General features: G+C 42.6%; 1 protein-coding gene across 1 annotated transcript; it reads right to left on the bottom strand.

Annotated features, from left to right (window-relative positions):
• Positions 1–6,957: 6,957 nt before the first annotated feature.
• LOC142198664 (olfactory receptor 5V1-like) lies at positions 6,958–7,896 on the bottom strand. Its single transcript, XM_075269693.1, has one exon. The coding sequence runs from the start codon at positions 7,894–7,896 to the stop codon at positions 6,958–6,960; it is 939 nt and encodes a 312-aa protein (XP_075125794.1).
• Positions 7,897–10,999: the final 3,103 nt, after the last annotated feature.

Here is a 10,999-nt window from a genome sequence, read left to right as displayed (position 1 = left end):
CAAATTAAAAAAAATAAAATAGAATTCCGCTATAGAGGTGAGGTTATTTTACATTCATCTTACTATGTGTACACCTCCATGAGGGTGCAATATTCTGCTTCTAGGAAAGAATATATTATAACATCTATGAGAAGGTGACAGGCCGAGTGTTGGAGTCCCGCTATATCTGCCCCAGGTTTCTGACTTATGTGGGGTCCAGGGCGGGTCTGGTGTGGATACTAGGCTAAATACTGGGCCATAAAAGGAAACAGATCCTGCACTTCGGGGCAGATCCAAGGAGTGAGAGAAGGCGTCTGGGTCTGTCCAGAGTCCGGTGAGACAATAATGTGCTTATTTGTTTGTTCGTGTGGCTGGTAGTAGGCCACACGTATGGTTAGCTTATTATTACTGCTTTGTTAGTAGCTCAGACGAGCAGGATTGTGTTTCTTACTGTTTGTATTTCATTTTGATCATTTTTGCACCTGATGTAAAGGTTTATTTGCTGTTTTTTCTTAAATAAACCGCTTTGCTGCAAGCCTTGTGTCCCCGTCTTTGACTGTTTGGGTCCGCACCATTGCTTCTACCGAGCTATCTTCCCCACACATCACGTACAACGGAGAATGCCTCAACTTTTTTCATAATTTTTGATAGAGTTTGTGAAAATTAATCTCTATGGAAAAATCGTAAGCACTTAGAGGTATACAGGAACTCATGGAACTTTATGGGGACCATATCGGAAACTTGTATCCAATAAGCGACCATTCACCGTAAAAGCTCAAAACTAAGTGAAGTGCACAGACGGGTCCATTCTTGTCTTCAGCAATATCAATTTTTGTGCATGAAGCTCAGCATGATTCTATTTATAATACTGTGTTACCATACGAGTCGGCAGGACCAAAAGGCAGTGGCCACCTCTGTACCCCTATATGTCTTGTGGTGGAGAAAAGCATAAAACACGATAACGTGAGTTCTGCCTCCTACAATTTTTGTCAAGAACTCGCCTTGGCGCTGGTTCCTGGACAGGTAGTGTAGCAGCAAACATATAGATGGCAGGTTTTCTGGACACAGGCTCATAGATGTATGGCTATTTGCAAGATGTAGACTTCAGAGTGTTATAAGAAGCTTGGCGGTGATATATAGTTCCAGGAGACCTCCATGGAATTGGCCAAACCAACCAACCGTCCCAGATTCAGTAGGATAGTCATGGATTGCAGGTGCTATCCCAGATACTAAGGGGTATGTCCCAGCTTCAACCTCCAAACACATATAGAGTTGGGTACTATGATTGAGAAGGGATCCATTTGCTCCTTGCCTGGGTATTGACCCCTGTCTCTGCTCCCGACAGCTTAGAAGTAATGTGGACTATATAGTGGCATCAGATTTGGTCCCTCTTTCAGTCCCCGAATAGTTGGCAGTGGCACAGACTTGCTAAAATAGAAAGTCTAGAATATTTTCCATTCTTCTGTCCATTTTTGCAAGTAGGTATGACCTTAGCTAGTCAGACATCAAGGTCCTCGGGATAACCCCCAATAGATAGTTGGATAGCAGATAGCATGTGGAGCTAAAAATTTAGTCAAGAGAAATTTGGGGCAGGAAAGGGGAGGTAAACATTAGGCCCACCGTTGATATGGGAAAGCACAGTCAGACGGTCAGGTGATGGTTGGTAAACAGATGGGCTAAACAAGTCAACTCAACACAGGAGCAAATGGGAAGATAGCCAGGGAAATCACTGAACATACTGCTAACCAAGCACTGGAAGATGCCAGTGATTCCCATTTAAGGTCCTAGAGTTGTGTTATCATAGGCCTCACCCATTCTGCGGCTGGAAGTTTGCATCACAGAGGAGAACCATGGCGTCCAGTAGTCAAGGAGATGCCGCCTGCCCAATGGTTTAGGTCAACTAACGACTGACAGGTTGATGCAGTGAAATGCTATTCACATATAACTTGGCTCTCCATGTAGAACTTGAATGTCTTGGATCAAAAGTTCATCTTGGGTGGACTTATTTTGAAATATTGGATGACATATATGACGTCAATCTTTCTATGCAATACAGTGTAATATGTATTGAATATTCGGACCTCTGAGGACCCCCACATTGTTACTGTATATGGAGTTCAGCACCTTTTGGTGCAATTTCAACCTGATCAGCATTACCTAGACTATACCATGGACATGCAGTGCCCTGGAAATAACTTTAATGCCGATTGATGGTTTTGCGCAGGTTCTTACATCCATAGTAACTTTTTGCATTTTGTAGAGACTTTTTTATGTCTTGATGTCGGTGGACCTATCACTAGTGGATGTTCAGTTACATATCACATAGTATTCCTTCTTATATCTGATATTACCATCAGAAGCAGCCATTAACCAATAACATGCCTTACTTATTAACTGGGAGAATTTTTCCTCTTTCTTGGATAGTGGGACCAGTGTCAGGCTGAGGTTCTTTGGGCCCTTCAGATATAATGATTTACGGGGCACACTGAAACACTAGGAAATAGACCATAGTACCCTTCAAACATAGACCTGCTGGACCTACCGATGGATCCTCTGATATTGTGGCGGGCCATCTGTGCAATGTTTGAGTGTTTTTTTTTCCTACATGTTTCTAATTTTCCTACAGAATCTTTTTGAGATTTGTATCCAGCAGATCATTTCAGAACTCTCCATTTCTTCAGTTATCCCTTGTTGGATTAACCTCATCCTACCCTCCTATATCACCTATGCAAACACCACTTACAATTTTTGGCATGGATTTAGATGGTCGATCACTGGAGGTCACGTGGACAAAAATGTAGGTCAATGAGAAGTGGTCTAGGAGGCAAGCTGGTCACAACAGGAGGCAAAATCAAGGTACAAAATCAACAGTGGAAATGGCGGCGCCGCCGGTAAAATGGTACCTCAGTCAGCTTTGACCGAAGCGCCAGAGGGGTTAATGCCCATGATTGGTGCAGGCACCGATCACGGACATTAGCGCATGGTGTCTGCTGTTTAAAGCAGCAGACACCAGACAACTATGTTGGCAATTGGAGCAACCCATGTGGCCATGTATGGCACGGATTCAGGAGGAATTGTCACTTATTGTCACTATGGCGCCAGAGCTCTGTGCTCAAACAGCTATCTCATTTTGCTGTCAAGCTATGCCCCTCTAGGACTCATGTCTAATGGAACAAGTTTTTATACTGTTAGATAGCACTGTGATTCCCAGGTGTACAACCCAAACCCCGGCAACATAAGGGATTGCTGTTGGTTTAAGCACCCAAAACCTTATATAATATCATATATTCTCTGATGTGTGATACTGTGTGCTGAGCTGTGTATCTAATCCTCTGATGTGTGATACTGTGTGCTGTGTAATCATCTGATCAGTGATACTGTGTGGTGAGCTGAGTATCTAATCCTTTGATGTGTGATACAGTATATATGCAGGAGGACCCGGCTTACCATGGGTGTGTTTCATTTATTGTTTGTGTAGTGGCCCCATAAGAATTGCCTAGTTTTGCACTGGTGTATTTTGTATATCATTTGTGTGTGTATCTCAGTTTGGATATCAGTGAAAATCCTGCAACCAGTTGTTATGGAGACCTGGAGTAAAGCCGTGTGAATGTGACCTTGTGTAACAGTGTCATCCTCAGCTCGAAAACACGCTCCAGTGACGCCTCTATCTTCGGCTTGTTCCTCCACTTCGTCGTCTTCCTTTGCGTCACCTCCGACGCCTGCGCAGTTGGCTCTGTCAGTGAGACACCAGCAGACCAGAGTGTGCATGCCAGCCGGCGGCCATTTATGGGAGGCCACTATTGCTCTTATAGTTCAATACAGGAGCGGCCTCCCAAAAATGGCCGCCGGCCGGCATGCTCACTTGGCTCTGCTGGTGTCTCACTGACAGAGCCAACTGCACAGGCATCGGAGGTGACGCAATGGCAGATGAAAGAAGGGGAGGATCCAGCCAAAGATAGAGGTGTTGCTGGAGCGTGTTTTCGAGCAGCAGTGTGGACGCCCCCATCGCATTTTTAAGCACTGGGGCCTGCCCCCATCACTGCAAGAGAACTAATTTGCATACTGGTAAAAAACGGTATTTCTAAAGAATGGCACAGGTAAGAGACTAATAGCCTAAAGGTAAGGTAAGAGACGAATAGCCTTTCTAAATGCTATTCTGACGTGTTATCGCCATAAAATTTCATTTCAATGGTAGAATCCCTTTAAGGAAAATATTTTCTGCATCTGCCTAAATCCAACAGCCGTTCTATAAGTCCTGTCGATGTTTAGGTCATTCGGTGTATACTCAGGTAGAAGTAGTTTTTTTAAGATTTTGAACATATTTGTGAAGAGCCAAAGGATGAATAGTCTTGGGTATACCTCTTAATTTAATATTGTGCCTTGCGGGAACAGTCTTTCATGTCCATCACCTCCTCAAGGATTCAAAGTCTTCCGCCAGGTCAGTGCGGGTGTTAGGACTGTGCGGCAGGAGCGGCCAAGGTATTAGGGTCGCAGCCTGTTCTGTGTTACTGCTCAGTCCAGCATAGCAGGGGTTAATTCCTTTGCAGCCTTTGGGTGTGGTCAGTCTGCTGACTGACATTGGTGTCAGTCTATGAGCACCTGGCTTGGGCACCTGGGCTGGCCGATTCAAGGACGCTGCTTCTCAGGCAGAAGCAGGTAATTGTAGAAAGTTCTAAGGACTTGGGGAAGTGTCATCATGTTCAGCCTGGATATCTCATGCTATATCTCTACTATCCTCCAGTGTGAAAGGTAATTGAAGTGCTGGGACTCCGGGGGAGTTGTTGGTGTTGGTGAACCCTCCAGAAGTTGGATGTTGCGTTGAGGAATCTAAGTTCTAGTTTGGGGTTCCTCCATCTTTGTTGTGTCCACATTCAAAATAATTTGATATTGGCTATTTTGTGACTTTTTCAATGGACTCTTTCCTATCCTAGTAAATGTCCCTGTTTCTTGTCTCCATTACATAACTTTTTATATACAGTGGGGAAAAAGTATTTAGTCACCCACCAATTGTACAAGTTCTTCCACTTATAAAGATGAGGACGGCCTGTAATTGACATCATAGGTGACCTAGGAGACCATAGAGACAAAATGAGAAAACAAATCCAGAAAATCACATTGTCTGATTTGGGAAGAATTTATTTGCAAATTATGGTGGAAAATAAGTATTTGGTCACCTACAAGCAATCAAGATTTCTGGCTCTCACAGACCTGTAACTTCTTCTTTAAGAGTCTCCTCTTTCCTCCACTCATTACCTGTAGTAATGGCACCTGTTTATAAAAGACCCCTGTCCACAACCTTGAACAGTCAGACTCCCAACTCCACTATGGTGAAGACCAAAGAGCTGACGAAGGACACCAGAAACAAAATGGCAGACCTGCACCAGGCTGGGAAGACTGAATCTGCAATAGCCAAGCAGCTTGGATTGAAGAAATCAACTGTGGGAGCAATAATTAGAAACTGGAAGACATTCAAAACCACTGATAGTCTCCCTCGATTTGGGGCTCCACGCAAAATCTCATCCCGTGGGGTCAAAATGATCACAAGAACAAGAAGCAATGGGATGAAACTAAAGGGAAAGAGATACAGATTAGACATTAGGAAAAACTTTCTGACAGTGAGGGGAGTGAGAGAGTGGAATAGGCTGCCACGGGAGGTGGTGGGCGCTCCATCAATGGAAATCTTCAAGCGGAATCTGGATAAACATATAGCTGGGATGATTTAGGAAGACCTGCACTCGCAGGGGGTTAGACTCGATGGCCCTTGAGGTCCCTTCCAACTCTACCAAAAGAAAGAAAAAAAAAAACAGTGAGCAAAAATCCCAGAACCACATGGGGGGACCTAGTGAATGAACTGCAGAGAGCTGGGACCAACGTAACAAAGCCTACCATCAGTAACACACTACGCCGCCAGGGACTCAGATCCTGCAGTGCCAGACGTGTCCTCCTGCTTAAGCCAGTACATGTCCGGGACCGTCTGAAATTTGATAGAGAACATTTGGATAATCCAGAAGAGCATTGGGAGAATGTCATATGGTCAGATGAAACCAAAGTAGAACTGTTTGGTAGAAACACAACTCGTCGTGTTTGCAGGAGAAAGAATGCTGAGTTGCATCCAAAGAACTCCATACCTACTGTGAAGCATGGGGGTGGAAACATCATGCTTTGGGGCTATTTCTCTGCAAAGGGACCAGGATGACTGATTCGTGTACATGAAAGAATGAATGGGGCCATGTATAGTGAGATTTTGAGTGCAAACCTCCTTCCATCAGCAAGGGCATTGAAGATGAAACGTGGCTGGGTCTTTCAACATGACAATGATCCAAAGCACACCACCAGGGCAACGAAGGAGTGGCTTTGTAAGAACCATTTCAAGGTCCTGGAGTGGCCTAGCCAGTCTCCAGATCTCAACCCTATAGAAAACCTTTGGAGGGAGTTGAAAGTCCATGTTGCCCAAAACATCACTGCTCTAGAGGAGATCTGCATGGAGGAATGGGCCAACCTTGTGAAGACTTACAGAAAACGTTTGACCTCTGTCCATGCCAACAAAGGATATAGAACAAAATTATTGAGATAAACTTTTCTTATTGATCAAATACTTATTTTCCACCATCATTTGTAAATAAATTCTTTCCAAATCGGACAATGTGATTTTCTAAATTTGTTTTTTCATTCTGTCTCTCATAGTTGAGGTCACCTATGATGTCAATTACAGGCCGACCTCATCTTTGTAAGTGGGAGAACTTGTACAAATGGCGGCTGACTAAATACTTTTTTTTCCCCACTGAACGTGACACAATGTATTGTGGATTCTGGAATGGGGCCACAGTCTGTGGAGTGTGTTTGGTAATGGAATTCCATTTTTTTGTTTTAATTTTTTTTTAACAATTTCTTTTTAGTTTTTTAGATTTTCCCTGTAACTAGGGATGATACTTTAGCTCCAGTTACAGGAGGAATCCATGTTCTCCAGTCTTGGAGTGGCTATGACAATGGACGTGTTAATGAATACTTGGATAATATTTTCTGAAACCCTTCTTTCACTTCATTGTTCCTCAGGCTGTAGATCAAAGGGTTAAGCGCAGGCGTAAAAACCATATAATTCAGAGAAATGTATTTCAGATAAGCGGAGAAACTTGCCTGTCCCATGTACATGGTCAAACTTGTCCCGAAGAACATAAAGACCACAATGAGGTGGGAGGCGCAGGTGGAGAAGGCTTTAGATCGACCTTGGGAAGAATGAATTTTTAATATGGATAAAATGATACAAATATAAGACCCCATAATAAATACAGGCGGCGATAACAACGTAAAAAAGCCTATAGCTACGATAGTAATCTTATAAAACGATATATCCCCGCAGGCCAGCTCCATGATGGCCAGAACTTCACAAAAAAAGTGATTGAGTTGATTCTCTTTGCAGAAAACAAAAGGTTTTATTATAGTAGGGGCAACCGAAAGCAGGAAACTTGCCCCCCACATGATGACAGTGATGTATCTACAGACCTTCCAACTCATAATGACGGTGTAATATAAGGGGAAGCATATGGCGATATACCGGTCATAGGCCATCACCGCCAGTAATATACACTCAATACCTCCTAGAACCAGAACTGTGTTCATCTGTATCAAACAGCCGATGACCGAAATTCTTCTTTTCTGGGATAATATGTCAATCAGTAATTTTGGAACAGTGCTGGACGAGAAGCACAAATCCAGAAAGGACAGATTAGCCAGAAAATAATACATAGGGGTGTGTAACTTAGGACTGACGATCACCGTGAAAATTAGGAAACCGTTTTCAAAAATAGTCAGTATATAAATGATAAAAAACAGAGAAAAAAGTGAGATAGAAATCCACCGATTCTGGGAGAAGCCGATCAGGATAAATTCTTGAATGAATGTTTGGTTTCCAGGTTCCATCGTACAGTTCCCATTTTATGGAATACCGCCCTGTAGGTACGGAAAATATACAACATTGGACATTTACCTTGAAGTGAACACTTAGTTGCTTCATGTACGGTTATGTAAATATGAAGGCAAATCATTTCAATTTTTTAGTTTTGATATTTTTGAATACATTATTAGCTGCCAAATTGTATGTTCATTGGCAATGATAAGGTAGTGTGAAGGGCATATAGGCTTACAACAGAATTTCGCTTGTGCTGATCACTGCCTAGTAGATTCCAGGTGTTTCTTTGTGTGCATGTTCTCCTTTCCTTTTCTGAAAGCAGTCTTTGTCTCGTCAGGGTACATGGTCCTATACATTTAATAGATGCATGCAACATATGGGAATTCTGATTGGAAGCAACACCTTAAATGCATCATTTCCATTGGACAGAACTTGGTTTTAAATTGTAAGACCTGTTACTAGAAGATAAATGGATTGTTAGGTTATGCTTTGCAAATCCTTCACCCAAGTTGGAGGTTCACAGATGAGATCCCTATCTTGAGGGTCATAACTAGAGATGAGCGAACAGTAAAATGTTTGAGGTTCGATATTCGTTTCGAGTAGCCCCTCAATATTCGACTACTCGAATCGAATATCGAACCCTATTATAGTCTATGGGGGGGAAATGCTCATTTCAGGGATAGGCAACGTTCAATCAAATTATACTTACCAAGTCCACAAGTGAGGGTCGGGCTGCATCCTCCAAGAAGTCTTCTCCGTGCAGCGTCCCCGCAGCGTCTTCTGGCTCTGAATTCACTCTGCCAGGCATTGGGCCTGGGCAGAGCCGACTGCGCATGCCCGCACTACAAGCAGACATGCGCAGTCGGCTCTGCCCAGGCCCGATGCCCGGCAGAGTGAATGAAGAGCTGGAAGACGCCGCGGGGAAGCTGCACGGACAAGACTTCTAAAAGTAGGAGAAGAACCAGCGTTGATTGGCCGACTGTATAGCATTCGGCCAATCAATGCTGGTTCTGCATCGAACTTTTACATTCGAACAGCGAGTGGTACTCGATTGAGTACAAGTATTTCGAATACCGTAGTATTCGATCGAATACCTACTCGATCGAGTACTACTCACTCATCTCCAGTCATAACACAATTCTACTATAACACTTAGATGTTTACGACAGCCAAATTGTGTGGACAGTAGAGGTTTTAGGTAGGGGTGCAAAAAGTGTTGCAAACTAAGAATGCATTCAAAAATAAATGTCAATGAACAAAATTATATGAATGAACAAAATCTAAAGCAGATCACTATTTGAATCCTGAAAGTAATGATATGGTTCTCCTAGAGCCACCATCTCAACATCGTCCAGTCTGACCGCGATTACGTAAAGATATAGGTAAGAATTGGAGTAAGCCTACATCCATGGAAGATGAACAACCTTCCTTTAAATACACCAAAAATTAATTGGATTTAGATTTCTAATTTTGTAATTTGCTTCACTTTAGATAACAAAAAATAAATCATTCTTATGTCGAAACATTTCCCCAAATAGCCTAAAACTTTTACACAGTACTTTACCTTTACATAAGATATTCACAGTTTTGCCATCTCTGCCATCAATCTCTTAAAGACTATCAATTAGAATCAGATGCAGCGGTTTAGGTACAGACTATTAGAGTATAATAAGGACGACACTAAGAACTACAGAATCAGATTTATGTAAGATTAGAGATGAGCGAGTAGTTAAATACTCGATATTTGATATTCGTTTCGAGTAGCCCCGCAATATTTGACTACTCGAATCGAATATCGAATCCTGTTATACTCTATGGGGGAAAAATGCTGGTTTCAGGGGTAGGCAACATTCGATCAAATTGAACTTACCAAGTCTACGAGTGAGGGTCGGGCTGGATTCTCCGAGAAGTCTTCTCCGCGCAGCGTCCCCGCGGCGTCTTCCGGCTCTGAATTCACTCTGCCAGGCATCGGGCCTGGGCAGAGCCGACTGCGCATGTCCGCACTACAAGAAAATGGCCATTTACAGTCAAAGCATGCGTAGTTGGCTCTGCCCAGGCCCGATGCCTGGCAGTGTGAATTCAGAGCCGGAAGATGCTGTGGGGAAGCTGCACGGAGAAGACTTCTAAAGGTAGGAGAAGATCCAGCGTTGATTGGCCGACTGTATAGCATTCAGCCAATCAATGCTGGTTCTGCATCGAACTTTTCCATTCGAATGGCGAGTGGTATTCAATCGAGTACGAGTATTTTGAATACCGTAATATTCGATTGAATACCTACTCGATCAAATTCTACTCGCTCATCTCTACGTAAGATACATACAGGGTAAAAACCTTAATGTCGAGAAGAAGACAAAGCAAAGGACTGCCAAGTAACACCCTGACGAGAAAGGACAAGTAAATCAGCCGAACATTGTAAGTGAACCAGTAAAAAACAAACATGAACACATTATTAGGTGTCTACATCTGAGAATGCCCAGACTATAAAAATACTCTCATAAGGAGAACTCTGCAGGAGAAAAAACACAGCAACATTTCCAAATCACTGTTACACTCCAAAATTTGAATCAAAGTCATCAACTCGTCAAATCAACTCCTCAAGCGACAATTTTTCCTGCAAAAAAAAAGACCCAGATCTGTACACAGAAATCTAAAACAGTTACAGGTCTCAGAATCGAATTTGAATTATTTTTCATAATTTTTGATTTTCTTAAAATTAAGTAATCCTAATTATTAATTTGGGATAACCAGGATCACACCGATAGGTAGAATAAAGGAAGAATTTTTATTGCAAAGTGAATGCATAAAAAGAAAACCTTAAGTAAATGGGGAAACTGCATTACATTGTATGACATATTCAATGACAAGTCCTGCAAAAAATAAACCCCCGACGTTACAGCTTGTGGAAATCAGGGAATTAAAAGCAAAAAATGAAACCTGTCTGCCTGGAGTAAATCACTAGTCAACATTCGTAAGAGACCTGACCTGGAAAAAAGCCAAACGTCAGAACTTCCCAAAGCATGGAATAGAATAGGGGACAGTGAAATTAATCTGGAATATTCGGGATATTTTTTCTTTGTTTTTGCCTGACCATTTATTCAGGTAGATCCATGTGTT

Source organism: Leptodactylus fuscus, chromosome 3 (genome assembly GCF_031893055.1).
Source record: "Leptodactylus fuscus isolate aLepFus1 chromosome 3, aLepFus1.hap2, whole genome shotgun sequence".
Taxonomy (NCBI): domain Eukaryota; kingdom Metazoa; phylum Chordata; class Amphibia; order Anura; family Leptodactylidae; genus Leptodactylus; species Leptodactylus fuscus.
The sequence above is the reverse complement of the archived record's forward strand: the minus strand, read 5'-3'. Positions and strand labels throughout refer to the sequence as shown.

Coding starts and splice junctions, on each gene's coding strand:
- LOC142198664 (XM_075269693.1), bottom strand. CDS start 7,896: ATGGAACCTGGAAACCAAACATTCATTCAAGAATTTATCCTGATCGGC.